Source organism: Trichoderma evansii (genome assembly GCF_050947405.1).
Source record: "Trichoderma evansii strain SZMC 28006 chromosome Unknown GGI43scaffold_1, whole genome shotgun sequence".
Lineage (NCBI taxonomy): Eukaryota > Fungi > Ascomycota > Sordariomycetes > Hypocreales > Hypocreaceae > Trichoderma > Trichoderma evansii.
In genome coordinates, this window is record NW_028145205.1 from 1148650 (window position 1) to 1174327 (window position 25678).

At 49.3% G+C, this 25678-nt stretch overlaps 10 protein-coding genes across 10 annotated transcripts; 5 read left to right on the top strand and 5 right to left on the bottom strand.

The window, feature by feature from the left end:
• Window positions 1–1606: 1606 nt before the first annotated feature.
• On the bottom strand, window positions 1607–2674 carry GGI43DRAFT_390125 (protein kish). The gene is made up of 4 exons (XM_083204284.1): window positions 2557–2674; window positions 2375–2484; window positions 2227–2308; window positions 1607–2152 (listed from the first exon to the last, which is right to left on the bottom strand). Exons 1-4 carry the CDS (start codon window positions 2557–2559, stop codon window positions 2132–2134), a joined length of 216 nt encoding a protein of 71 aa, XP_083066015.1. The 5' UTR covers window positions 2560–2674; the 3' UTR covers window positions 1607–2131.
• A 99-nt stretch (window positions 2675–2773) lies between these two features.
• On the top strand, window positions 2774–3745 carry GGI43DRAFT_390127 (transcription initiation factor TFIID subunit 13). Its single transcript, XM_083204285.1, has 2 exons — window positions 2774–2995; window positions 3099–3745. The coding sequence occupies exons 1-2, from the start codon at window positions 2935–2937 to the stop codon at window positions 3515–3517; spliced, it is 480 nt and encodes a 159-aa protein (XP_083066016.1). The 5' UTR covers window positions 2774–2934; the 3' UTR covers window positions 3518–3745.
• A 563-nt stretch (window positions 3746–4308) lies between these two features.
• Window positions 4309–6157, top strand: GGI43DRAFT_10958 (DMT family transporter). Its single transcript, XM_083198893.1, has one exon. It carries the CDS (start codon window positions 4622–4624, stop codon window positions 6029–6031), a length of 1410 nt encoding a protein of 469 aa, XP_083066017.1. The 5' UTR covers window positions 4309–4621; the 3' UTR covers window positions 6032–6157.
• Window positions 6158–6622: 465 nt separating this feature from the next.
• Window positions 6623–8458, top strand: GGI43DRAFT_10971 (RuvB family ATP-dependent DNA helicase pontin). The gene is made up of 4 exons (XM_083198901.1): window positions 6623–6898; window positions 6962–7729; window positions 7809–8140; window positions 8219–8458. The coding sequence occupies exons 1-4, from the start codon at window positions 6755–6757 to the stop codon at window positions 8346–8348; spliced, it is 1374 nt and encodes a 457-aa protein (XP_083066018.1). The 5' UTR covers window positions 6623–6754; the 3' UTR covers window positions 8349–8458.
• Window positions 8459–8793: 335 nt separating this feature from the next.
• GGI43DRAFT_11006 (uncharacterized protein) lies at window positions 8794–10218 on the bottom strand. The gene has a single exon (XM_083198909.1). The coding sequence runs from the start codon at window positions 9914–9916 to the stop codon at window positions 9017–9019; it is 900 nt and encodes a 299-aa protein (XP_083066019.1). The 5' UTR covers window positions 9917–10218; the 3' UTR covers window positions 8794–9016.
• Window positions 10219–12022, top strand: GGI43DRAFT_10964 (HMG-box domain-containing protein). Its single transcript, XM_083198898.1, has 2 exons — window positions 10219–10818; window positions 10974–12022. The coding sequence occupies exons 1-2, from the start codon at window positions 10521–10523 to the stop codon at window positions 11897–11899; spliced, it is 1224 nt and encodes a 407-aa protein (XP_083066020.1). The 5' UTR covers window positions 10219–10520; the 3' UTR covers window positions 11900–12022.
• Window positions 12023–12288: 266 nt separating this feature from the next.
• GGI43DRAFT_11117 (dynein associated protein-domain-containing protein) lies at window positions 12289–17104 on the top strand. Its single transcript, XM_083198920.1, has 2 exons — window positions 12289–13155; window positions 13207–17104. The coding sequence occupies exons 1-2, from the start codon at window positions 12742–12744 to the stop codon at window positions 16870–16872; spliced, it is 4080 nt and encodes a 1359-aa protein (XP_083066021.1). The 5' UTR covers window positions 12289–12741; the 3' UTR covers window positions 16873–17104.
• A 482-nt stretch (window positions 17105–17586) lies between these two features.
• Window positions 17587–18735, bottom strand: GGI43DRAFT_11097 (RNA-binding signal recognition particle subunit SEC65). The gene has a single exon (XM_083198917.1). The coding sequence runs from the start codon at window positions 18568–18570 to the stop codon at window positions 17683–17685; it is 888 nt and encodes a 295-aa protein (XP_083066022.1). The 5' UTR covers window positions 18571–18735; the 3' UTR covers window positions 17587–17682.
• A 150-nt stretch (window positions 18736–18885) lies between these two features.
• On the bottom strand, window positions 18886–21333 carry GGI43DRAFT_390137 (uncharacterized protein). The gene is made up of 6 exons (XM_083204286.1): window positions 21129–21333; window positions 20721–20909; window positions 20587–20634; window positions 20239–20524; window positions 19334–20118; window positions 18886–19255 (listed from the first exon to the last, which is right to left on the bottom strand). Exons 1-6 carry the CDS (start codon window positions 21231–21233, stop codon window positions 19148–19150), a joined length of 1521 nt encoding a protein of 506 aa, XP_083066023.1. The 5' UTR covers window positions 21234–21333; the 3' UTR covers window positions 18886–19147.
• Window positions 21334–22599: 1266 nt separating this feature from the next.
• Window positions 22600–25409, bottom strand: GGI43DRAFT_11093 (Zn(II)2Cys6 transcription factor). The gene is made up of 5 exons (XM_083198915.1): window positions 25135–25409; window positions 24283–25059; window positions 24064–24221; window positions 23449–23985; window positions 22600–23359 (listed from the first exon to the last, which is right to left on the bottom strand). Exons 1-5 carry the CDS (start codon window positions 25240–25242, stop codon window positions 22669–22671), a joined length of 2271 nt encoding a protein of 756 aa, XP_083066024.1. The 5' UTR covers window positions 25243–25409; the 3' UTR covers window positions 22600–22668.
• Window positions 25410–25678: the final 269 nt, after the last annotated feature.

Here is a 25678-nt window from a genome sequence, read left to right on the forward strand (position 1 = left end):
TTCCTAGTCAGAACAATGTGCAAGTAGCTGACTCACGAAGACGCCAGACTGAGCCGCGTTTGCTCTTTTGATACTACCGCTGCTTCTGGCGATGGGGCTGATGGCCGTGCCGATCCCGCTAGCATGATAACGACCGATGCATAACGCAACGATTGTTTCCACTCCACTCAGCGCCCAAAGGAAAACGAGAAGATGAAGGAAAGGTTTCATGCTAGTGGCGCTGATTAAGAAGAATGAGCGAGGCAATTAGTGAAAAGAGAGAGATGCTAACTCAGCCGAACTAAGCGAGGCAATGGACCTGCCGCAGTGGCTGTTTGGGCCAAGAGAGCAAAATAAACCAGCCCCCGCCCATTCATTGGGTTCCACCGCCATTCGGGCTCAGCATCGCGCTCAATCGCATATAGGTATTCGGCACGTAAGTCTAAAGAGAAAAAGTGACAATCCAGCTGACAAGCCTCGCTTCTGCAGGCGACTGCGACTCGTCCGAAGACACCGAGGCGGTGGAGTCGTATTTGGCCAAGAAAAGGAGCGCCAGCCAGCGAAGCATACAGCAGGGAAAATGGAGACAGGAAGAGAAGGCAAAGCGAGCTGAGAAAAAGGACTTTGATTGTCCACGCGGGTTCGCGAAGCAGCGATAGAGCCTCAAATCGCCCTCTTTTATTATATCACTTGTTCAGGTTTTGAATTAAAACTCGACATACCTGATGGCGACGAGCAGGGTTTCCTTAGCTCAAGCTTCCTCTATCTGCTGGAAGCTTTTCCGGTGAACTTTTTTCAGCAGCCCATACAACTAGGGACAAACAAACGAACCCTGGTTACTTTTTAGTCAGGCTCTACTGCATCGAGGATCTCGGAAATGACCTTCTGGAATGCTTCCTTTCCACTTTCGAAGAATTAAGTCCCTAGCCAAGTCATGCCACTGACGTCAAGGGGGGGCATCGTATAGTATTTGTCGGTGAGCAAGGTACAAGAGACTTTAGCACTCTATATGAGACAAGGATGGCCGAGAAAGAGAGATTGAGGCTTTCATAAACACAATGCGGAGTATGCAAATGCTACCTTGTATAAGCGCGGCTGCCTTGATGCTACCTTGCTAACTAAGCTTGATTGCGACCCTATCTAACTCTTGTAACATTTGACTATACGGTATTCGGTCAACTTTTAGGTTAGAGTCGTAATAGGCTGTCCTGACAAGATTATCGGCTTTGGAGAGTGAAATGCGTTGTTATTGGAATGGAGGCCTCGTATTCAGGTAACTTTTCTCTTTTCCCTTGTCCTTTTGGGATGATACTTTTTCTGGGGTAAGCGTAATGTCACTGAGGCTGCATTGACAGGGTGCTGTTAAAGTTATATTTCATCATACTAAAATGCGTAATTTGACTTCAATATTGCTCTACTTGAATCCTACGTTAGCTAATCCGACGCAACGCGTGCATAAAGGGAGGGAAGCAAAAATAAAAATAGAAAGAAGACTGTCTATATATCAACTTTTCGTATCTGTTTATCTTGTTTTGCTTATTTGCGCGCGTGTGTGTGTCAGAGGCACTATTGATCTGAACGCCCGCGCGACGACGTAAAAATTCTAGTGGAAAGCTTCAAAACCATATGGCACGGAATAGAGTTGGGTGTCTTGAAAAAAACTATCTCATTTATTTTGCAATTAGCATGCTATGGTAAGGACACATGGTCAGACAATGATGTGTATTTGTCTTTTGTGGCGATATAGGAAGTGGCATGTTTCGCCATGTAGACTATGCAATGGAATGTCCTTCCTAGTGCTGGCGCATCAAACAGAGCTTATGCTTCGTGAATGATGCAGATAGTGAGCGCAACATGGCTCTCTGGATGCCTAGCTAGGATGATCTTGAGGTATATCCTCAGCTAATGACGCGGCATCATCGAACCTATTCGCTAGGGACCGTGGTTGTGGTATCTCCTTCATCAAATTCTCCCTTTCCCCTGGAGGTGTGACGTTTGTGTGTCTATCGAATTAATCGTATAAGTGGCCTTTCTGCACAAGCTGCGTCCATTCGCCTGAAACTCCGAAAGGTGTGTGGTTTCTCTAATAGGTGTCCAAATACAAGGTTTCGGCTGGTATCTTTTCTTTTGATAGTTTGTAGATTGTAGTGGTTTAGCTGAGCAGGATGGAAATCTAGGGTCTTTATATTAGTATTCTGTTCTAGTACTCTTTGTGAAAGAGAAGAGGGCCTGTGAGAGTGTACGTACGGCCATGATGACACAGCATATACTTATATATGGACTCAGTCGCTCTCCTATCCTTGCGCATTTCCAGAAGATACCCATGACTCTATAAGTCAATTGTTAGCCTTTGGACGGGATATAGCTCGTGTAAATATAGTGGGCTTTTGCGTACCCGTTCTTGTTTCGGTCCATGATACCCGGAGTGAAATGGTGTACATAGGCACTTGTGCAAATCAGCAGCAAGATGACGAGCAGGAGGGACCTGAAGTTGAAAAGCGCAGACTAGATTGATGCCATGTTAGCAACTAAAGCTCACTTCTATGAGAGCACACGCGACTCGGCGCAGTTACTTACCATCTTGGCGACTTGGTATTATAGCTATTCAGCTAAAAGGAAAGCAATCGTCAAATTGTCTGGTCACAAGCTGTTCGCGGATCCCCATGTCTCGTCATTCCTAGGAGCTTGGAAGGGGCCAGATGTGGATAGGAGGAAAGATTCGCCGATCCGATTGCAGCCGCCTGGAAGACCCACAATCAGCTGGAAATTGGTGACATGCAGCCCGTCTCCACCAACCAGAGGTTGCGATTTCAAAGTTGCAAGCTTGTGATTTCAATTTCTCTTTTCATAGCTTTGAGATTTCGAGCATCGCTGATACTTAAGATTCTCCCAACGATCTAATCTGTTAAGCAACCTACGAGAAGAGAAGAAGCAACAGATAAAAGCACATTCAAGATGGAGCCTCGTGCGCGCGCCGGCAAGAATGTCGGCAAAATGAACTTTTCCTACGCCGAACGTATGCATCACCCTCCAACAACCAAGACATCAAAGATATAAAGAAGATATCCGTCATATAGGAAAAGAGAAAGAAGATTCTAACTCATTATTACGCTCTACAGTGGCACAACTCCTCTACGCCCACGGTGACATCAAAAACCCCATGCCCGAAACCGTCCGCGTGCTGGACGAAATCCTCACCGACTTCATGCAGTCCATCGCCTTCGAAGCGAACCGCGCCGCAAACTACTCGGGCCGACAAAAGATCAAATACGAAGACTTTGAGTTTGCCTTTCGGAAGAACCCTTCGTTTTTGGGTAAAGTGCAAGAAGTTTTCGAGAAGCAAAAGGAGATCAAGAAGGCGCGAGAAATTCTACGAGATGGTGAAGATGAGATTATGAAGGATGCGGCGGAGGAGGAGAAAAAGAAGGAGAAGGAGAAGGATAAAGAAAAGCCGAAGACGAATAGAGCGGAAGAGGAGTTGGGTGAAGCTGATGATGATGCGGAGGCAGAGGCAGATGCTTTGGGGAAGAAGAAGTAATGGTGGTTATTCTTGGAAGGAATTTGATTGAGCCATCGATTCCTTCTTTTTTTTTTTCTATTTGGTTTTAAAAGGCATTGTTCTGGAGTTCAGGGCGGTGGAAAGCATATAATGGATGCTTGATACATAGGATCGGCGTTTTGGGGGTCTTTGTTCTTTCTTTTTTAATTAGCACATACTTACAGCTTAATGGATGCCAGCTGATCAATACTACCACTATTTACGCGATCCTTCAGCAAATCCTCTCTACTCTGTCGGTAAGGACCGGACTTGCGTTTTCAGCTACGGCTGAGTAAACTAGCCTACCTCCTAACCGCGCATATGATATATTATGTCACTACTGCCCAATATATGTCAACTAGCCCATCCTGCCCATTTAGGGTCGACATTGAAGCCGGAATCATTCAAGTTAAAGAATTAATGGCTTCCTACGCCACAATATCACAATGGCCTCTGCTACCCCAGACAGGCCAATAACAGCCAAACAAAGCCGGGCGCATGGGAATAAAGCGGAGCGGAGACGATCGGCGGCCGATATCCGTCTTCTGCCACCACATGCTCCGGGCCGGCCGTAGATAGCGATATCGGGTTTACCGCGTGGCCAGCTCGTGGTTGGGTTTTTATCTAGCTATTCGCACCTTTTAGCTCTTGAATGGGGTAAAAAGCCGATTTCGTAAGCTGTTGCCGCTGCATCTCCGCCAGTTAAAAAATTGCCCGCCGTCACAGCTCCTCGGTGATGGGGCGATAATTGCGATAAAGGCGGCTAGAGGAACGACTATATCAGATCCACCCCCAGAGAAGGCCAATAGGGTGCCATGGGGAAGAGGCGCCAAGCAGAATGAGTGCAGTCCTGCTTGCTGCTAATGCTGGTGGTGTTGAGGAGGAGCGGGTGGTCACTGGGCGGTGTCTGCCTGGCTAGAGTAGAGTTGTAGAAGAGAAAATCTCTTTCTACAATGGCACATCGTTCTCGGTCTGCTAGAGACTTGGAATCCTAAGGCTGCTTGGCGTTGTATTATCGTTGCCATCTAGTTGCTGCCATCAGCTTCGTTAATCCAAATGCAGTTTTATCGTCTTGTGTTTTTAAGGTGATTTAAGAGGGTGATCATGGAGGCTGAACGAATAACCGTACCCCCGCCTGCCCCGACAGAGATTGAGCTGCACCTCTCTCCATACAAAAACCATCCAGAAGAGGCAGATGGTTATCATATTGCGCTGCAAAACCCAGTTATTACAAGCGATTATCAGACGAAAACGAAACCATCGCTGTTGCCTGACGATTTTCGTCAACTCTCAATAAGTCCAGCTCCCAGTGGAAGACTCTCCCCGATTCCCCATGGACCATATAATCCGACAGGAGTTCATCCAGCTCCTCTCGAAGCGTCGTCGTCTCGGTTGAAGCAGTTTTGGATAAGAAACAAGCCATCTATACTTGTAGCGGTCTCACAGTTTTTCGGGGCTTTGATGAACCTCAGTGCTCGACTACTGGAGTTAGATGGCGACGGAATACATCCAATCCAGGTTCTTCTCCTTCGGCAAGGACTCACATCTGTCCTCTGCTGTGCATATATGTGGTGGAAGGGCATCCCCGATTTCCTCCTGGGCAATAAAGAGGTCAGATGGCTTCTGCTGGCTCGAGGTTTCTCGGGATTCTTTGGCATATACGGCATGTGGTATTCCATGATGTATCTGCCACTCGCTGATGCCACTGTCATTGGCTTTCTCGCCCCTGGTGTTGCTGGCATTTTATGTTACTTTGCCTTGCGTGAGCCATTCACACGGCCTGAGCAAATTGCTACGGGCGTAGCTCTTCTAGGAGTGATACTCATTGCTCAGCCGGTTTCTTTGTTCATGGACCTCTCTTCGTCCAAAGACCAGGTGGTAGATGCTCCTGAGCAAGTGGATGGGGCTTTCCCCGGCCTCGACCGTGAGCCAACAGCTGAAGAGCGGTTGCTCGCCGTTGGTGTTGCTCTTCTCGGGGTGTTGGGAGCTGCCGGCGCATTCACATGCATTCGTACCATTGGAAAACGCGCTCACCCTTTGATCTCCGTCAACTTCTTTGGCATGGCTTGCACGTTCATCTGCATCATGGTATTGATTATGGCGCCAAAGCTAAACATCAGCCAACCTCACCTGAGGTGGATCACACCGACGTCTTTGAAGGGATGGTTTCTGCTCCTTTGGATCGCAGTGCCTGGCTTCATAATGCAATACTTGTTGACTTCGGGCCTTGCAGCCGACAAGTCCAACAAAGCAAATGCCATGGTATACACGCACATGCTGTTTGCCGTCAGCTTTGACCGATGGATTTTCGACCACAGCATGAGCATGACAAGTCTGGCTGGCTGTGGCCTCATTCTTGGCAGCGCCATCACCGTCGTTTTCCTAAAGAATCCGCCAGTTCTAAAGGTTAACGATGTCGAAAGACAGGGAAATTTAGAAGGAGAGGCAGAAGGATCGCCAATGCTTGTCGATACTGGGGGTCATGTAGAAGGGATAAATTTGAGTAGAACTTGATCTGCATTGGTAAATTGTTTGGTAATGGATTGTTAGCATGATATATACATCTGGATAGACAGAATAATCCAAGAGAAAAGTTACTTTTCAGCCAGAGTACCAAATTTGCTTACTATCTTGGTGAATAATTGATTAAAAGCGCCAGTATTTTGCGAAATCAAATGAAAGAAGTGATATGTAGGAGTCGAAAAAGAGAAAACCTACAGCACATTTTCTGTTTAAAGTTTATCATATGAAGAACAGCTGGAATGTTACATTGTAGAGAGCCGCTTATAATAGCTTCTTTTATAAAGCGGGCAATTTGGCCACATATGAGAAAACTCAAGCTGATAATGGAATTTCAAGAATGAACTAACATAGTAAATTACATTCTTATGCGAATAAATCAATGACAAAGAGAAAAAACCTCTGGCAGATGTTAAAGATGTTAAAGATATAAGTAAAGCCCAAAGACGCATCTGAGGCTTCAGGGTAGGCCAGTCGGATCACGTGCAGCGAGAGACGGGCTAGCAGTCGCGACGCCGCGCTTGGTAACTCGATAGCTGCAGGGCTGTGATCCAATCGCAAAATTTCAAGATCATCAATTTTTGCGCTTTGTAATTCAACACGCCTCACCTGGACATGCGATAGGTAGACAAATCCGAGGATATCTGGTTAAAGAATAAGGACATTGTTATTTTGTCTCTTCGCAATTGATACCGAGGCCCGAATCGCACCGCCAAGATGGTTCAAATCAGCGAAGTCAAGGGCAACAAACGCGATAACCGCACTGCGGCTCATACACACATCAAGGGCTTGGGACTAAAATCCGATGGATATGCTGATACCCAAGCTGGTGGCTTTGTTGGCCAAGTCCCCGCTCGAGAGGTAAGGAGATTCCCCAAGGATGGCATCCATTCAACCCACTAACCCTTCTGCTTGCTATTATAGTCATGCGGCGTCGTTGTCGATCTGATTCGAGCTCACAAAATGGCTGGCCGAGGTGTTCTGTTAGCTGGTGGCCCGGGAACTGGAAAGACGGCTTTGGCTCTTGCCATTAGCCAGGAACTGGGAACCAAGATTCCCTTTTGCCCAATCGTGGGCAGCGAGATCTATTCGTCAGAAGTCAAGAAGACCGAAATCCTGATGGAGAACTTCCGAAGAGCGATTGGCCTTAAGGTCCGGGAAACGAAGGAGGTCTATGAGGGCGAGGTTACCGAACTTACCCCAGAGGAGGCAGAGAATCCCTTGGGCGGCTACGGAAAGACAATCAGCACACTGCTGATCGGACTGAAGAGTGCCAAGGGCCAGAAAAAGCTTCGATTGGACCCAAGCATCTACGAGGCTATCCAGAAGGAGAGAGTCACTGTCGGCGACGTCATCTACATTGAGGCAAACACCGGTGCTTGCAAGAGGGTGGGACGATCCGATGCGTATGCCACCGAGTTCGACCTCGAGGCCGAGGAATACGTACCCATCCCCAAGGGTGAGGTACACAAGAAGAAGGAGATTGTGCAGGACGTCACATTGCATGACCTTGACGTTGCAAACGCTCGGCCGCAGGGTGGCCAGGACATCATGAGCATGATGGGTCAGCTGTTGAAGCCCAAGATGACAGAAATCACGGACAAACTGCGTGCCGAGATCAACAAGGTCGTTGGAAAATACATTGACCAGGGTGTGGCTGAATTGGTCCCAGGTGTTTTGTTCATCGACGAGGTAAATGCTTTCCCCCCTGTCCCATTGTATCGGAGATAAACGAAAATTGGTATCAGACACTGACACTGGATTATAATAGGCTCACATGCTCGATGTGGAGTGCTTCACCTATCTGAACCGAGCATTGGAATCGCATCTCGCTCCCATTGTCGTTCTGGCCTCGAACCGGGGAATGTGCACAATAAGAGGCACTGACGACGTTGTTGCAGCTCATGGCATTCCTCCTGACTTTTTAGCGCGAATGCTCATCATACCCACGTCCCCATACTCGGCAGATGAGATCAAAAAGATTGTCAAGCTGCGTGCCACGACGGAGGGTGTCTCGATTACCGACGCTGCCATTGACAAAATTTCCGAGCACGGTGTCCGCGTTAGCTTAAGATACTGCCTACAGCTGCTGACACCCTCAAGGTGAGTTCCTATGGGTTCATTGAATGAACAAGTTCCTTCGCGTGAGACAACTGACGGCTGACGTGTGACCCCCGACAGCATTCTTGCCAAGGCGAATGGCCGTACTCAGATCGACCTCCAGGACGTGTCCGAATGCGAGGACCTCTTCCTAGACGCCCGCCGTAGCGCTGCACTATTGGCCAGCGAGGGGGGCAAAGGCTATCTGTAATTTTGCAAAGAGGATGAACGAACAGGGCTAGATCATGCAAGGGAGGAATATCATTGTGAAGGATTGGCGCTGGGCGGTGTGCCAAACAAGTCACCACTGGTTAATAAATAGGTCATGACGGATTTTGACGGAAATCCTAGGCACATCTTTTTTTCTTTTTTTGGTTTGTCTTTTTCTAAAAACGATGTACGGAGTAATAGCTACTAGGGGGGAAGGGTTTTAGACCAGCCCTGAGAAATGATTGGGCTTGAATGAATGAAAGTAATCTGAAATGGCGGGCCGGCCATGTCTCTTACGCTGCCAACGTAACAAAGATTGCCCTGCATACAAATACTCCGTGCTTCTACAGCAGTGTCGGTCTCTCCCTCTTACGCCACACCATCCTACGGCCCGAGACATTGTAGGCCTCAAGGGAGGGAATAAGATCGTCTCATAAGCCAAAGAGCCTGAGTCTTATGTGGAGAAGAAAGCCTGGACGTCAACGTATACGAGTACGTAGCAGCCATGATTCGTGCTCCACCCTTCTTTCTTTTATATCTCTATATTATTTTCAATTTTTATTGTTTTCTCTTTGCTAAGCCCCCTCACCTTCTGCCCGAGTGGGTGTCCCGGTGTCAAAAGTGCATGGGCGCCATAGGAAGCCTAGTGGCCTACAATAAGTGTACAACTTACACAGTAGACGGAGAAAAGAGGCGGCGGAGACGGAGGAAGCAAGATGGAGACGAGAATACACAATAGAATGTCACGTGTAATGGACGTAGAAGGAAACCTTTGCCCCTGGGCTCGGTGAGCTCGCACATTGGCCTCCAGTCTTGTCTCATAGCCCAGCATTCCAAAGGTTTGATGGCGTGCATTCCAAAGGCGGCATTGTCCGTCTCTGGTTGAGGCTGGGAGGGGGAGGGGGGGCGTGCCAGAGGGGTGTGAGCGCGCGATAGGCGGCATGAGAGAAAGAGAAGAACTAGAAGCAGGAAGATCAAGACGTAATAAGAACGACTAAGAAAGGAGGCGGCGGGCTCCTGAGCTTTTTTTTCAGCTGCCGTAATATTCGTATGGAGTCGAGCTGTGTGTGTCAGTACACGATTTTTATGCACGAGCAAGTGTTGGCGTGAGGGGGCCAGAGACAAGTCAAGAAGAGGTGAAGAGGCGAAAAGTGCCAATGGCAGACGAGGACGATATCTCACACACGCAGATAGATATTCAGCTGCCTGGCCGGGGGTTTTCGTCGCTGCCGCCGTGTGCGGATGGCGGACGTGCGCGCCTACGCCGCTACCCCCTTCAGGTAGGGCAGCCTCCCTGGTTTTGTTTATTGTTGCCGCATGGGGTGGCGGACAGCTGGCCGGCATTGTCTGGTGACGAACGTGGATCAAGCCCGTTCGTTTGCCGATGAAGTAAAACGCGGGTAAGAGAATAAAATAAAAATAAAAAGAATGGCGAAGAAATTGCAGGGTGCTTGTGGCGTCCCGCCGCAAACGATCGACCAGACAAAGAAGCTTTTCTCCTCCCAGCCATTTTGCCCAACCGGCTTTTTTCCCACCCAACGGTACCCGTCTCCCGTACCCATGGTCCATCTCATCGGCCGCTGCTAGTGTATAACTTTGCTTCTAGCTTGATGGAGCTCTGAGCTCTCTAGGTGGGCTCAGGTTGTCTTGCTCACAGGGGCTTCGATTCGATGCTATGGCCATGGATCCAGCGAGAGGCAAGCTTTCTTCCAAGCAAGACATTTGAGACATCGGAGGCAGGGTGGTGTCCACTCATCAGATGAGCCCAAAAGCAGAATCGGCTGTAGGCGGAAGGAACAGCCACTATTGTGAAGTGAATGGGTATCTCTTTGCATACACAAAGCCACCCTCCACCTAGAAGCCTTCCCGCTTTTTACACATCTCTCTTCCATCATACTTCCCCCCTTTTTGAATCTCAAATCCCTTCCAACTTCCCAACCACGCGAAATCGCTTTGTGTTCCACGCCTTTGTTCGCGGTACTCTTCCTTCCCTGCTAGAACTCCTCAGGGTCTCGGCCCTGCGGCATGTTCGTTTGCTGTTCTATTCTTGTCGAAAAACAATCAGCCCAGCTCACCCTTACACCAAGATCTGTGGCTCTTGAGCTAGGAGAGTGGTCACTCGACTTAAAGTATTGCGGCCAGTGTATCCTTCGTCTCATCTTGATCTCTCAGCATGGCCCATATCATACCTTCTCAAGAGCACCGGCGCAGTATGCCGCCGATCCATGTTCTCAGGGAACTGATATCTCAGAGAGATGAGTCTAATGCCTCGTCTCTCTTGCATCCTCTGAGTCCTAGGAGAGAGTATACCACGAGGTTACCACCTGCGCCTCTTGGCACGCCTGAGATGAGCCGCAGTGTGGAAAGTCAGCTAAGAGTTGGTACCTCGACTGCCGCAATGCAAGCTGACAGCATTCGAGATATTATTTGTGTGTGTCCACCGGAGACCAAAATCCCTAGGCCGCGAAATGGTATGTTGTAACTGGTATCTTTCTGGTTGATTTTCGATCTAAAACAGACTGTAATGATGGCGTCTTGAGCGTATGAGGCATAGTCTTCGTCGCGATGTCGCTGGGGGAAGAATTGTTGAGGAGCATCGACTGACTATGGAGCTCTCTTTTCATAGCTTTTATTCTTTATCGCCAATATCACCATAGCCATGTGACAGCTGAAAATCCGCGCCTGTCCAATCCTCAAATATCTAAGATAATTGCAGCAAAGTGGAAAAACGAGCTGGCCCATATCAAGGGCGACTGGAAAAGACTAGCCGAAGAAGAGAAATATCTCCATCGCCTGCAGAATCCAGATTATCAATATAGACCGCGCCGTAAGAAGAGCAAGAAAGGAAAACCGTCTTCCCCAGCAGCTGCTGAAGAGCCAAGCCGGTGCTCCAAGTGCCAGGGTCGACTTATTGCAACTCCGCGAACCCCGACCAAACGCGCGTCAACTCGGTTAGCACCTGGTCTGAGCAATTCAGAGCCGCGGCCTGGGACGTCTCATCCTATGCTGTCTCCTTCTACGCCGTCTCTGCCTAGGCTAGACACTGGCATCCCTCGCCGGACAAATCACGAGCTGTATCAAATTCATAGCATGTCCGTGCAGGGCAGGACGTCCTCGATTCGAAGCCCCGAGGACTATGGATCAGCATCGCCCGAAGTGAAGAGACGCCGCACAGATAGCATGGGAGATTATCGTCTAGCCAGCGGCCATTCCGACTTTTACGCCCGAACGCCTGGTACGGAATTCTCAAGATTGGCTTCAGGGGGAGAATCAACGAGGTCGATTAGGCATTACTCCTCTTCCACCTTGCCTGAGCTTGCGAGTATGCCCAGGTCACAGAGTTTCCCCTCACAGCCAACGCAGCCCCCGCCTCGGCCGTGGGAGATGAATGGAGCAGGTGGTAGTTCTCCACGAACTTCTTTGTTTGACGAATCTCTGCGACTCCCTCCTATTCAGATGCCAATATCACCATCCCCTTCGCGAGCAAGTATGGCAGATAAGTGCGAGACAGGGCCAGATAGGGGCCATATGAAGAGAAGAATATGGGAATGAATAATGAATAATGATAATGAATTCTAGAATGAAAGCCAGAAAGAGAATGAGAATAGATAAAAGGCTGGTGTTGGTTTAGATTCGGGAATGGCGTTAAGGGCCGGTATTGGTTTCAGTATTGGCGTCTAGGTTCAATTATTATGGTAGGGGCAATAATTATGATAGGAGCAATAATTATGATAGGAGTTGAATTTGGATGATGATCTGTGTCGACGAAAGTGCCTTATATACATTGAATGTACGCGTCTAGGAGAAAGAAAAGATGCCCAGTGCTGCAGCTGGTGAGCTCGTTCTCCTCATCGTGTTCTTATTCCTTGTGTTGACGTTCTTGAGATCTTCCATATTGCGATTCTTTTGTTGCCTTGTTTTCGAGGCCTCAAAGGCTTGTAGCTTTGTCAAATAGTGCCACAGCAGCTGTGTGCGTTTTAACAGCCTCGCAGGCGCTACTGGGTTAGTACTGCTACATTGCGGGTGGCAGCGAATAGCGGGCGCGCACGCCGCATTCTAGCGGTCTAGTGGGATGGAGAGCTCCCTGAGGTACGAGCATCTTCAAGGGTTGGTTCACATCAAGATTCCCTGTCCCGCGCACTGAAATTCAACGCGACTTGTCTGCCTCCACTTTAACCTGCCTCTAGTCCTGTATTCCTTAATACCTCTATTCCCTTATTCCCTAGCTTCATACACCGTATCTACAGCTTCCGAAGCTCTTTGCGACCGCTCTCTGGCATTAGCCGCCGATTTTGGAGGCAGCAAGAAGGAAACGTCTACACCGAACAGCAGCCGCCTATCTCGAGCGCCGCGAGCCTCATGATGCAACGACCCCCCTCTGACCCGTCGTCATAATGCCGGACTTTAAGCCTGGGCAGGCAGTCCTGCTCAGCGATGGCCGCAAGGCCACCGTGCGGTTTGCCGGCCAAACTCATTTCCAGGTGGGCGAATGGATTGGCGTCGAGCTTGAGGAGAAGACGGGGAAGAACGATGGAAGCGTCCAGGGCGAGAGGTACTTTGACTGTCCCATGGGATATGGCATGTTCGTCAAGCCCATGATGGCGACAATCATTGCGCAACCGGCGGCTGCGCCAAAGCCAGCAGCTCGAAAACCCACCACCAGGCCAACGAACCTCCATCCTACGGTCAGCAGAACTTCGGTTTCTGGGAGCGATGTCAGTCTCACCAGGAGGAGGGGAAACTCCAACGCGCCGAGTCCCAGCCCAGCTCCTCACCACAAGCCATCGCAGTCGGCAAGCAACCTTCGGGTAAGTGGATACGCTCTTGATCTAGCATATTTGTATTAACTGAGGACTAAGTCGCCTTCTAAATCTCCTACCAAACAGCTTAGCGCTTCATCAAGTGCCAGTGCGTCTCGAACAGGGACGCCGTCAACTGTCCGAGTGCCGTCAGCTACTAACAAGGCTCGCGCGTCGCTGCCAGCGTCGCGGACTTCCATGGGGCCTCCCCCGCCTCCCCAGCCTACCCAGCGATCAATGCGAGGGGCCTCGATATCGTCAGTTACTTCACGATCGGGTAGTGCCCCGACTAGGGCCATTGGCGGGCGGGGTGGCATTACGGCCCCTAAAGCTGTATCACGGCCTGCTGATTCGGGTCGCCGCACTTCTGCTAGCTCTCAAGGTGGTCGCGAATCAAGCTCAGCCACCAGGTCCGATGAATTTTTGAGCTCCCCTGTTGAAGACGATCCTGATGAAGAAGGCGATGATGAGATACTCTCACCTCAGCCAACGAGCCCGGTTGTTGGAAGAACAAATGCCCTGGAGAGAATCGCGGCCGAGTCATCAACCACATCCTCCATGACGCCTCCGTTGAAAAAACCTACAGCGGCCGGTTCTTCAAGATCTTCCATTGGTAGTACCGCTGCAAGCAGAGAGATTGAAGACCTCAAGGCAAAGCTGAAAGTTTTGGAACGAAAGCGAATCGAAGACCGAGACAAACTAAAGCAACTGGACACGATTCAAGGAGAAAGAGACAAATTCGAAGGCATCATCCAAAAGCTACAGCAAAAATACCAACCAATGCAGCAAGAGAACACTGATTTGAGAAAGGCAGTGAAAGAAGCCGAAGCAAGATTTGAATCGATCGAAGCCCTTCAAGCGGAGCATGATTCTGCTTTGGAATTAGCCACCCTGGATAGAGAGATGGCTGAAGAGACATCTGAAGTTTTGAAAATCGAACTGGATGCTTTGAAAGAGAAGGCGGAAGAGCTACAGCTGGAGCTTGAGATTTTGAAGGAAGAAAATGCCGAGTATAGCAAAGGCATGACTCCCGAAGAGCGTGCTAGCACAGGTTGGCTACAGATGGAACGCACAAACGAGCGACTAAGAGAAGCCCTTTTACGACTGCGAGATCTCACGCAAGAGCAGGAGCAAGAGCTTCGCGATCAGATTGAAAGCATGGAGGAGGAGCTTAAGGAATTCAACGCTCTGAAAGAAGATCACACTACAGCTAAGGAGAAACTGGCTCAGTCAGAGTCGGCTGTAGAAGATTTGCGCCAACAGTTGGATACCGCACTGGGCGCAGAGGACATGATTGAGGATCTGACAGAACGAAACATGAGCATGTCTGAGCAGATAGAAGAGCTCAAAGCTGTCATCGAAGATCTGGAAAATCTCAAGGAGATCAACGACGAGCTCGAGATTAACCATGTCCAAAATGAAAAGGAGATGCAAGAAGAGCTTGACTTCAGAGACAGCATTATTGCCGAGCAGGCCAGACGAGCCCAGCAACAAGATGCCGCGTTGGGCGATATGGAATACACCCTGTCACGATTCCGTGAGCTTGTTACGAATCTGCAGAGCGATCTGGATGACATGAGGGCATCCCAGGCCGTCACTGAGGGCGAGTCCGAGAAGCTTAATGACCGATCGAGAGCCATGATGGATCTGAATATGAAGCTGCAGATCTCTGCTTCCAAGGCTCAAGTCAAAACGATTGACCTTGAGCTGCGACGACTCGAAGCCCAAGAGGCGGAACAGCACTTGGAGATTGTCAAGCTATTCCTTCCTGATAGCTACCGAGACGACCAGGACTCTGTTCTTGCTCTTTTGCGATTCCGCCGCCTTGCATTCAAGGCAAACCTCCTCAACGGATTTATCAGGGAACGAGCCAACGGACAGCTTGAGCCAGGCCATGAGGATGACATTCTCGCCGGCTGTGACGCTATTGACAAGCTTGTTTGGGTTGCCGCAATGTGTGATCGCTTTGTTAACGATATCAGCCACTGCTCTATTGAACAATTTAACAAGTATCAGAACTCCCTGCTGGAGCTGGAACCTGTTGAGCGAGCGCTGAATACCTGGATTGACGGCCTGCGGCGAGACGAGCTGAAAGAACAGAAGTGTGCCGATGAGCTCCAGCGCACTATTTCACTCATGTCGCATCTTGGGGAGGTGCACATCTCAAGCGGCATCGCCGCCTTTGCTGACGACATCCACATGAGGGCGCTGGTTGTTCAAAGCCACCTCGATTCAGCAACTGTCGCCTTTAACGTGATCCGAAGCATGGTTCAGCGGGCTATTCCTGAAGCAGACGAAGAAGAAGAGCTGGCGCAGCATTTCGCCAAGAGGATTGATCTCGCCATTACACAAACGCGAAGCACAAAGGTCTTTGCTGGAAAGGCGGTTCATGCTCTGGAAGATCTAAAGGCACGATCTCTCTCGCTAGGCGAAGATACGAAGGGTGCATTCGAACAATGCGAGACTTTGGCTCAAGACGTTGCACGACTGACCCGCCAGATGGGCTTGGGCATCCATAAGCTGCTTACACATGACGAGGGCCGAAACGAGCCCTTCACCTATGGAGAGATTAACGACGTCATTCACCAAGCTGTTCTCGAATCTACCCAAGCCAACGAGTCGGACCTCTTTTCCAGCTATCTCGGCATGCTCAAGACTACTGGTGAACAAATCTCTGACTTGGCGACACTCGCTGCAGACCTGGATCAGACTCATGACTTTGATGTCAGCCCTACTCCCTGGCGTCTTCGTGCCCAAGAGCTCAGGATACTCAAAACAGTCCCGGTGGATACTGAAGAGGAACTCAGAAGGCTCAGGGCTGAGCATAATGAGGTTCGTCGGACGATCGCGCAAAGGGATGAGCACCTTAGCACAGCTGTTCTCAAGATTGAGACGCTTGAGTCCCGTATGCGTGATGCTCAGGCAAACGTTGAAAGGATTGGTACCTTGCAGTCCGAGCTCGAAGATGTGAATGGTCATATCACCAGCCTCAAGGAGGACATTGAGAAGCAAGACCGAGAACTCAAAAACCTGGAGTTGGAGCGAGACAAGTGGAAGAAGATTGCGAGTGACAGCAGAGCATATGCTGATGGCGCTGATGCTGCGGATATGAAGGCCGGTCAAGAGCGGGCCGTCGCTACAGCGCGAGAAATGGACACGCTGAAGAAGGAAATCGAAAGCCTACAAGGCGCAGTCCGTTATCTACGCGATGACAACCGTCGTGCGCGTATGAAGGAGCAGCAAAGCTACGAGTGGCTCGCGGAGCCTTTGAAGAAGGAGGCCAGCCCAGAGCAGCAGCGCAAAGCACTGGTGGCCGCCGAGGGCAGAGACGTGCTTGGAGAGCTCATTAAAATGGCGACGTCAACCACCGTTTTCGACCTCAGCACCGTACCAAAGGAGAAGCTGGCCTGGCGCCCAGCCAGATCAACACCACAGTATCACGTGGCGAAGCAGATGGAAGATCTCGAGGCTTGGAGGACTTGGCAGGAGTCGGTGCTCAAAAAGACAGACATGCTTTTCGCCCAAGACCGCAGCCTCAGCCTCGGAAGAGAGAGATTACAACAGGCTGCTGGCGCGAAGCGAGATGCCGTGGCGCGGCTAAGGGTCAGACTGCCTCGCGACCCTGCGTTGCAAGGCAAATTGACGACGGGAGGCAATGTGCGGATTGTGGGATCGCAAGAGTGGGATGCTCTGCAGGCGGCTACGAGGAAGTTTGCCGCTGTATAATGACTTGAAAGCCCCCTTTTTACAAAAAAAGCACGTGTATATGAATGAAGCAAAGAAATGACTTGATTTTTTATTTACTGAGCCCCTCCTTTTTGTCTCCTTTTCTTCATCTTTTTGTATGAGAGGTTGTAGACTGAGGGAGATGGAAGTCTTTTGTATACCCCCCCTTTTTGTTTGCTCAGCCAACTCTCGGTGGTCGTTCGATTTTTCCCCCTTCTTTTTGCTTATGTATATCATAACGATGATTTCGTGTATGTGTCAAGACTTTGAGATTTGATGCCCCACAAGCAAGCGAGCGAGCAAGCAAGAGCGGCGAAAGATGGAAGGAAAAAAAAAGTTTTTCTTTTTTTGTTTTGTCTGTTAGTTAAAAAGCAAGTCATGTGGAGAGATGAATAAATTTGTTGGGGGTGAAGATTTCAGTGTATCTTGATACCCTTGTTTTCTTGGCACATGTCTTTCATATATGAATGGAAGAAAAGGCCTTGTATGTAGATATAGGGTTTGTAAAGTCAAGTCCTTCAACACCTATAGAAGATCCAAGCATACAGCTTTTGTGTTTTTCCAAAGTACCCTCTTGCATTATGTACATCCAATGTTTTTGTTCTTTCAGCTGAAACATTGCGAGTTTGTCATTATAGAAAGTCGTATAATCGCCATCATCACAGCAAGTCTATAGACTCTAGATCCTCCCCCTAAAAAGGTATTTTGTCTTTTTTACAATGCCCATTCTCCCTTTCATCCACACATACGGATATTATTCGCCTTGACCTTTGCTCCAATATCGCCATCATCAATCAATCAATTAACCAATCAAGCCTTCCCCTTGCCCTTTTTATCCTTCTTCTTCTTCTTGCTCTCCTCTGCACCGCTCGCGCCACCGCTGCCACCACCTTGGCTTGCCATCAGCGCAGCCATGGGATCAGCACCGCCCTGCATCTCCTTCATCATATCTTTGAACAGATTCTCTGAAACGCCTCCTCCTGTCATGGCAGCACTCAAATACGGTAGGTAATCGTTCATCTTCCAGCCCCTCGGCACAGCAGGCTTGGGGTAAGGCTTATCTTCCGGTGGCTGCATCTGGTTTCCGAATCGGAGCCTCAGGCCGGGCGAGTTCTCCGTCGTGGGGTTCTCTTGCAGGTACTTTGCCACGAGGACGTACAGGTGGTGCTTGTTGGCAATGTTGGATGAAGGGCCCGTCTTCTTGAGGGCGACCTTGACGCGGCCCGGGTTGGACCAGTCCTTGGGGTGAATCTTTTCGGGCTCGAGCAGCGTCTGCAGGCGTAGGCGGGAGCAGGCGTTGGCAATCTCGCGCGCCAGCGGGTTCTTGACGGCCAGGGCGGCGCTGACACGGCGGCCCTCGGCGCGGGTTCGAGAGGCGTCAAAGTAGACGGGATAGAGGCATTGATGGTCGTTGAAGGCGGAGCGATCTGAGGTGGCGGGCAGGGTCGAGACGCCTGGGCCCGCCATGGGGTTCATGAACTGCTGGGCGCGCGCTCCAGCGGCTGCGGCTGCGGCTCTGGCGGCGGCGTCGTTGATATCGTCATCGTCATCTGAGGAGTCGACGATGCGCTTCTGGGTGCTGGGGCCACGGGCGCGGATGATGTCTGTTTCGGCAAAGTCGTCGAGATCGACTTCATCGGGGTCGGAGATCATGTCCGGGTCGCTGTCTGAGACTTCTTCTACCCGTGGGTGAGACATTGTGGCTGAATTGAGGCAATGAAAGGACGAGAAAAGGGAAGAAGGAAGAAGAATCAAAAGATGGGTGAGAAAGAAGAGAAAGGGGAGGTGAGGAACAAGATGGACAGGGGAAAAAGAGGTGGAGGGCTGGCGAGGCTGCGATGGCGAGAGGTTGAAGCAAGCAGAATAAAGCCAGTTCAATGGTGGGGTCAACCGCACTTTAGTGTGTGGTGGGGTTGAAAATCGCCCTGCAATAGGCTCTGCCAATTCAAGCCAATCCCGTTACATTTATTTCACCTATGGATATTAAAAGAGGAACGTCCAAAGCCAGCATCATGAATCATCAAGCAATTCTCGTATTTGTAATTAACACTACAAGCAATAGCTAATTTCTACGTGAAGCGCTTCTCAAACGAATGGACCAATATTACTTTGCTGCGCACAATTAAAACCATCAGCTTGTGCTCTCGCATTCTCTCGCTGTGTAAGATGAGAGCGCAGTTATTTCTTCAAAGCTAAGCTACTTCAACTTCTTCATTAGTTTAGCATAATGAGCTTCCGAACCGCATGGTATATCCGACATGTGATCTTCCCATTTCTAATTGGCATGGATGTAAGCATTCTTGTATTTTGTTCCAGGAGGATGTGCCTCTTCTGAGAATTTGCAAAAAGGGTGGACGCAGACGCCGTCTCGGACGCTAGGACACTGGAAAAATTAGAACGTTAGTATGCTGTGTGCATATTGATTATTATTGTTGCTGAGAGAACGAAACAGGGCACTTACATGGTGGCCATATATGCAGTCTTCTGCCTCGCAATACTGGCCGTTCGAGCATGGGTTCTGGCGAGCTAGCACAGCAACCGCCTTTATCTCATCATCGTTGATCTTGTAATCGTGAGCAAACGGGCAAATGTCCTTCTTCGCGCAAGGCCCTCGGAGGTAGTGATTATTGCATAGCTTGTCGTTGTCTTTTCGCTTTTTGATAGTTTCCATAACTTGTACATTCACTCTGATGGGCTCATCAAAGCCGCGATGACCAGGATTCCAATTGTCCGGTATGCTAGACGGGATCAATTGGTACTGTGCCTCAGATTGGACACGGGCCTGGGGTTTATCTCGCCACGATCCCGCCCCAGACTGCGAGTGCTGTTTTCGTGGAAGCGTAAAGGGAAGTGTAATCTGTGGCGGCGGACTGGCACTCGAAACGATTCCGGCATAGGACATGTTTGGAGTGCGAGTTTGACTGGAACCGGAGCTAATTGTCGGGCTGGCTGTGCGAGATGCAATCCACTGAGCTGGTGGCGATTGGCTAGATGCTATTTGAGCCAGCGTGGGGATTTTATCAGAAAGCTTGTCGTCACGGAAGAGGCCGTCTCCAAGCTTTTCGATCTTGACGTTGGTCGCGACAAGATCAGGGACAGTAGCGATGCCTTCGATAATGCTAATCCTCTGTCGGGTAGCCTCGTTTTGAAGAGTTTCATCCAAGAACGGGGCGTATCCGGCGTCATGCGAAATTCCGAGCATTATATGCTTACAGTTGTGATTTCGTAGATGCCATCTAGTCGTTTCTGTATCATACCAAACAAGGTCAGCTCCATAAATTTCCACAGTTCTTCACATTTTCCATATAGTAGAAGCAAGAGAGGGAGAGAGGATAGAGAGAGGGACAGCAAGTGATTGTACTGTACCTTTAATTTTGGAATCGGCTCTTTCTTTGCCGTAGCCGACATCAATATAGTCGAATGTAGCTTTAGCTTGTGTGAAACCGAGCGTAAAATCTTTCAGCAAGCTCGGGCTATCTACACAGCCATCTCGCTGCATTGCTTTGCCCAAACCAGAAAGATTCGCTACAACTTTGGCCACAATTTCCAAGTCCTCAGCCTCTTCCCCAAATCTTTCCGCCACGGCAGCTCGCAAGGCATATGCGACTTTTTTACCACCTTCAAGACCTTGCTTGATCCATATATCTCGGAACTGTAAGGAGATGAAAGTTAGCATCTGTGGCTGTTGGATGGGAGGATAAAAATGAACCATACCATAAGGCCATCGCCATCTATCAAGACCATGACGTAAGGATTATGATTCTATCATGACTGCTGTCAGCATTTGCATTCTATAAAGGAGATACAATCCATAGCTTGGAAAGAAAGGGCAGCGCTTGAGAAAATACCTTTAGTTTGTCCATTTCTTTATTTACTTTATCTTTTGCATCTTCCTCTTGGGTTTCATAGAGGCGAACGCGACGCTCCAGATCTGATCTGAGATTTGCTGCATTTTGAAGATCTATCTGGGCGTTGAGCAGTCTCTGGCTTTCATGGCGAAGTTCATTTTCGACTTGATTGCAATAAATCACAAGGTCCTAAAGGTACATCGAAATAAGTACATGTGGCCTTATGCAGGGAGGAAAGTGAAAAGTAGGTGGAGGAAATGAGAGCAAAACGTGAGAAAATGACAGATATATCCGTTCTGCTCATGCTCTGGAATAGGCCCAACAGCGACCATGATGATGATGGCCACTGCCCAGGGGAAGATGGGATGCAGAATAGAAATCAAGGATAATGCCGTTATAGATACACACCTTGAATAGATTATCCATCGTATCTCTGTGCACTTGCAGCTCGTGAAATCGCTGAACAAAATCCCGTATATCAGCCCCAACGGATGAGTTCATCTTATGTGACATTTTGTAAAATCTCTCTTTGATCGGGGGTTTCTTTTCCTTTTCTTTCTAGATCGCTGTATTTGAGACCGTGAAAATACTTTTTTTTTTTTTTTTTTTTTTTTTTTGGTGCGGCCCTTCCCTTGGCAAAAGAGAGGAATCGAAAATGTAAAAGACGGTTGAAATAGAGGAGGAAAAAGAAATTATGAAATAATACTATCACTCTATTGTTTTGACTTGGGTCTGGAATTTATTGTTAAAATGGTAATAAAAGGAAAACGGATCTATGATGTGTGAGTGGTTGTGTATTGTAGAAGCGCAAGGTGGCGAGTCCAGAATTTTTTTCTTCTTTTGTGATGCCGAGCTTCTCAGTATTGTTTCACGTCACTGTGACTACCCGTTTGATTGCTCTTATTATTATTATCACTGCACGTGTTTGCGCCGGCAGCCGAGCCAAACAAACCTCCCACTTTAGAACAAAGATGTAAAAATAATGATAGTGAAGCAGGATTTCTCAAAGTTTTTTGGGTTGCAGTTTTTTTGCCTGCTTAGTAGCGATCATTACCAGGATCCATTCATTTTTTTTAAATCTTCTAAGCTAAGAAATAAAAGGGGGGCGGCCAATTATATGCAAGTAGTTGTCGCTGGGTTTGGTCGACTCGGCGATTTTGCCTACAGAGCAGCCGTGAGGTTGTGAAATTAACGCCGTCACCAACCAACAGCACTTTATATTAAAATAAAATTACATCCTCTGGCATCGGTGCCTGAAGCCTCTGTTTGTCAAGCTGCGGAAAGGCTGACACCCGCTAAAGGTGACCCGCGACAAGGTTCACAGCAGCAAAGGACCCCCGGAGCAGATTAGCGCAGGCGCCAAACAAGACTCCACAGTATCGAGAGATGGCGATTTTCATTGCCAACGGCCTTAGCGGTGCCTCGCTTCGATCTTGGAGAGGCTGATTTCAGTCTCACATGCCCGTACTAGTACATGGACTGTTGCTAGCACTCGTGTTGGTCTTGTATATATACACTGCCTCTTCTCGCTCGTGACTTCAAGCAGTGGCAGCAGGATGCTCGAGGCCGTCGCGAGTAAGCCAAGGGAAGGGAATTTCTGTTGGCGCTACGGCCTCTCTGGTCGTCACATCCTCTTGGGGCTTAGAGGGCCGTTTATCAGTCTCGGCGCCAATCACAGATTCTGCTCTGGCGGTTCATCACCCGCACAGTCTGGGCAAGCCTTCACTCAACCTCTGCTATTGGCCCCCTGCAACTTGCAGCTCGTAGCTCGTAGCAAAAGAAAGAATCCCTCAAACCTAGCGGGTAGCTAGTCTCGTATACTTGCAGAGTGAACAAGCCACTTCATTAAACTCTCCCTGGCTTGTGCATCCGCGCCGTCACCACCACCAACGGCTCCTTTGAATCACACGAGCATATCACGCCACTCTTCGAATCAAGTCCCCCCGCCTCAGCCGGTTTCGTTGCCGCTGGGCTGATGCTGATTCAAGAACTGCCACACTGTGTCCTCCCCAAAGCCTCCTTCGAATTGCCACATGAATGAGTCTCCCAGTGGTAATGGATCCGTGCCTGTATGTGGTGGTATATCGTCGATCTGGTCGACTGTAAGATCCTTATAGATGAGATCTCCCATTGCGAAAAACGGCGCCATGCCGGTGAAGCCATTTCCATCTTGTGGCATTTCCCACCCACCGGGCATCATTGTCGAAAGGCAGGCCGACGAGTCTTCGGTAGTTGATGGAATGGTTGCGGCTGATGATACAGATTCAGAAGGCCCTTTGAAGCTTCCTTCCATAGAAGCCCTGCCAACCGAGCTTGCTGGTGTCGATCCAAAGGTCTTGCTCGTCGACGGCGGCGTAGTGGTATTGGAGTTGTGACGCATGAGATCAAGAGGAGGACTGACAGAAGAAGATGGCGCGCAGTTTCCAACGGCTTTGACGAGCCTAGCCACCACTGCTCGAAGAACTCCCAGTGCCGACTTGGCGAGAGGGTTCATATCCTTCATGGTTGCGAACCGCTCGACCGTCCAGTGACAGTGCTGTATCGAAATTTCTCTAAACTCTGCATTCTCGTAAGGAAATAGAATGTAAATGGAGGCAATCAGCGTGACTGCATCAAAGCTACCGTAGAATAACTGCCAGCTGTAAGAAAGCAAGAGAAGAAAAAGGGTAAAGGTTAGCTGCAATTCCTCAAAAAGTGTTTTTGGCTTGAAGGTTTGGATGAGACCTACTTCTTCCAAGATTTTGGCGGCAACCCTTCAAACATCCGCTTCTGCATATCCAGCATACCGAGGCAGCCCCTGATCACCTCAACTCGACTGTCCTCTCGGTGGAAGATGTAGGGTCGGTGGAGCGCAACTAGCGTGAAGTGGAACATCTGTTCAGACAAACACCTTGCCTGATGAAGCCAGTTCAATTCGGGTAAGTGGTCCCATTGCCTGTCTGGGTTCTCTATCCGGAAAACGGCTGGAATACTGTCGTGTATATCCATGATGTTTTGTTGTACCTTGTGCACTTTTGAAAAGTCTCTGGGGCATGGCCCTTCGGGTTCTAGGTCCAAAACGTCCCGCAGCGGCAACATTGTTTTGTATAAGAGTATATTTCTCGTCAACGACGTTGGAGGGTCAACACCTTCTTCTCGGGGGATGACGGGAGTTTTGGACCGATCCGATGCTATTGTAAATCGGGCGTCAATAGGCAATGTGGGGAGGCCATGCCTCCAATTCATAGAACCGGGACGGCCTAAGATGAGGCACATGTGAATGTCCCTGTGAATGGGTTTAAGGCATCATTAGTAATCTTAATTTACTTACGTGAAGCCTCCTCCGTCCGCTTAATGTACTTACCATGAGCTAAGCATCATGTACAGATGTCTCCTTTTCTCAATTTGCCATTGATTCAACAAGACACTCTCTACATCGTTCGATTTCGGCTTTGGGTCGAGTGAATCTCGGTGCATGCCCAGCTCTTGTGCATCTCTTATCGTTCTACCAACTTGGTGCCACTAAATCCATACAATGTCAGCCAAAATCGTCCCATAAAAAGTTGACAAGACATCCACCCACCGATTCCGTAACGTTGGCTGTATACTTGAGGAAGGATGCTCGAAGGAATCCAGTCTGAATCGACGTTGTACAAAGGGACTTTGTGCCCAAAAGACCGAGGATGGACATACTAGACTCGCTGTAATCGATTGCTAGATCCTCAAACGTCATGTTTGCAGCATATTTCAGCGTCTCAAACGACTCATGGAGAGATTTGGGAAGAACGAGGAGTGCCGTGGCAATGATTTGGAATAAAAGTGCCGGAAACACCTTCAGGTCTGGGGATAGAGCTTCTGGGCCGCGGGAAGAAAGGAGCCTGAAGGGTATATTGGTCCATTGGTCCAGGAGTTCGTGAAAGTTCTGAGGCTCAACCAGGAAGTACTGCCAGTTGAGATCGGAGAAGAAGATTTCGGCCAGTTGATCAATGTACATCTTGGCGGGGAGTAGCCGAACAAGCCCCTTGTACTTTTCCCTCACCGCAAACGAATCCTGTTGTGATGTGTGGCCCGATGCTGAAGCATTGGTCAGCGCATCCTCCCCATCCGCCGTGCTGGCCCTCTCAATCTTCTGGAGGAAGCAAAGCGTTGACGATCCCCCTGATTGTGCATAGCCCCAAGACGAGGCCACCGAAGACAGCGGCTCAGCCTTTGTTTTTGACGCATCGTCGTCGTTCTGCTCTGAGGAATATAGACCGGCATGCGCTTCATGCTCGCGGGCGGTGGGCGCACCGGCCTCGTAAAAACAGCTTGATTCCTTGTTTCTCGACCTGCAGTTCCCGCACGGCAGCTCCCGATCGCACTATAACCACACATGGTCAACATTGTCCAATACCACTCAACACCGTATCAACACAGCCTTGTTTTGGGTCCCAACCTTTTGCTTCCTTCGATGACACTCCGTACACGAGATGACAATTCGTCTCCGCTTCTTAGTCGGGCCCCGCTCGGCCCGACCATCGACTGCGACCTCGAGGTCTGCCATTGTTCTGTGGTCTCTTCGCACTCTGGCGCTCGGTCGATCTGGATGGGCGGTCGAAGGGCGGAACAGCGACGCTCAGAGGAGCGAGAAAAGCCAGGCAGGATCGCGATTGCGTAAGATTTCAAATTCAACGAAGCTGCACCGAGAGATAGAGATTTAGTACGCTGGCATGTTGTGGGGCCCACGGCAGATACGGAGAATCATGGGACGGCCGTGCTAGACTCCGTGTTAAGTCCGGCGTTACGGCGCGCGCATCCCGAAAACACCAAGGCCAGATTTTGGAGATGCATACTGATGGAAAGACGTCATCTGCACATCTGACGTTTTATTTTTTACTATTTTCATTTTACATACAACTCTATAGTTGTAGCAAGCACCATCGCCTGCATTTTGTAACCAATAAGTATATGGATCATACAAGACATGGAACGGCATGCGC

Bases quoted from the DNA above. Each gene is read 5' to 3' on its own strand.
- GGI43DRAFT_390137 (XM_083204286.1), bottom strand. From the start codon at position 21,233: ATGTCACATAAGATGAACTCATCCGTTGGGGCTGATATACGGGATTTT. The intron at 20,635-20,720 runs GTATTTTCTCAA...CAGTCATGATAG, and splicing joins AAGAAATGGACAAACTAAAG to AATCATAATCCTTACGTCAT. The intron at 20,119-20,238 runs GTACAGTACAAT...GGTATGATACAG, and splicing joins AGCCGATTCCAAAATTAAAG to AAACGACTAGATGGCATCTA.
- GGI43DRAFT_11006 (XM_083198909.1), bottom strand. From the start codon at position 9,916: ATGGACCATGGGTACGGGAGACGGGTACCGTTGGGTGGGAAAAAAGCC.
- GGI43DRAFT_11097 (XM_083198917.1), bottom strand. From the start codon at position 18,570: ATGTCTCACCCACGGGTAGAAGAAGTCTCAGACAGCGACCCGGACATG.
- GGI43DRAFT_10971 (XM_083198901.1), top strand. From the start codon at position 6,755: ATGGTTCAAATCAGCGAAGTCAAGGGCAACAAACGCGATAACCGCACT. The intron at 6,899-6,961 runs GTAAGGAGATTC...TTGCTATTATAG, and splicing joins GCCAAGTCCCCGCTCGAGAG to TCATGCGGCGTCGTTGTCGA. The intron at 8,141-8,218 runs GTGAGTTCCTAT...GACCCCCGACAG, and splicing joins CAGCTGCTGACACCCTCAAG to CATTCTTGCCAAGGCGAATG.
- GGI43DRAFT_390125 (XM_083204284.1), bottom strand. The intron at 2,309-2,374 runs GTACGCAAAAGC...ATTGACTTATAG, and splicing joins ATGGACCGAAACAAGAACGG to AGTCATGGGTATCTTCTGGA. The intron at 2,153-2,226 runs GTACGTACACTC...TAAAGACCCTAG, and splicing joins TATGCTGTGTCATCATGGCC to ATTTCCATCCTGCTCAGCTA.
- GGI43DRAFT_10964 (XM_083198898.1), top strand. From the start codon at position 10,521: ATGGCCCATATCATACCTTCTCAAGAGCACCGGCGCAGTATGCCGCCG. The intron at 10,819-10,973 runs GTATGTTGTAAC...CTCTTTTCATAG, and splicing joins AATCCCTAGGCCGCGAAATG to CTTTTATTCTTTATCGCCAA.
- GGI43DRAFT_390127 (XM_083204285.1), top strand. From the start codon at position 2,935: ATGGAGCCTCGTGCGCGCGCCGGCAAGAATGTCGGCAAAATGAACTTT. The intron at 2,996-3,098 runs GTATGCATCACC...TACGCTCTACAG, and splicing joins GAACTTTTCCTACGCCGAAC to TGGCACAACTCCTCTACGCC.
- GGI43DRAFT_10958 (XM_083198893.1), top strand. From the start codon at position 4,622: ATGGAGGCTGAACGAATAACCGTACCCCCGCCTGCCCCGACAGAGATT.
- GGI43DRAFT_11093 (XM_083198915.1), bottom strand. From the start codon at position 25,242: ATGGCAGACCTCGAGGTCGCAGTCGATGGTCGGGCCGAGCGGGGCCCG. The intron at 25,060-25,134 runs GTTGGGACCCAA...GTGTGGTTATAG, and splicing joins GTCATCGAAGGAAGCAAAAG to TGCGATCGGGAGCTGCCGTG. The intron at 24,222-24,282 runs GTGGGTGGATGT...GTATGGATTTAG, and splicing joins CAGCCAACGTTACGGAATCG to TGGCACCAAGTTGGTAGAAC.
- GGI43DRAFT_11117 (XM_083198920.1), top strand. From the start codon at position 12,742: ATGCCGGACTTTAAGCCTGGGCAGGCAGTCCTGCTCAGCGATGGCCGC. The intron at 13,156-13,206 runs GTAAGTGGATAC...CTGAGGACTAAG, and splicing joins AGTCGGCAAGCAACCTTCGG to TCGCCTTCTAAATCTCCTAC.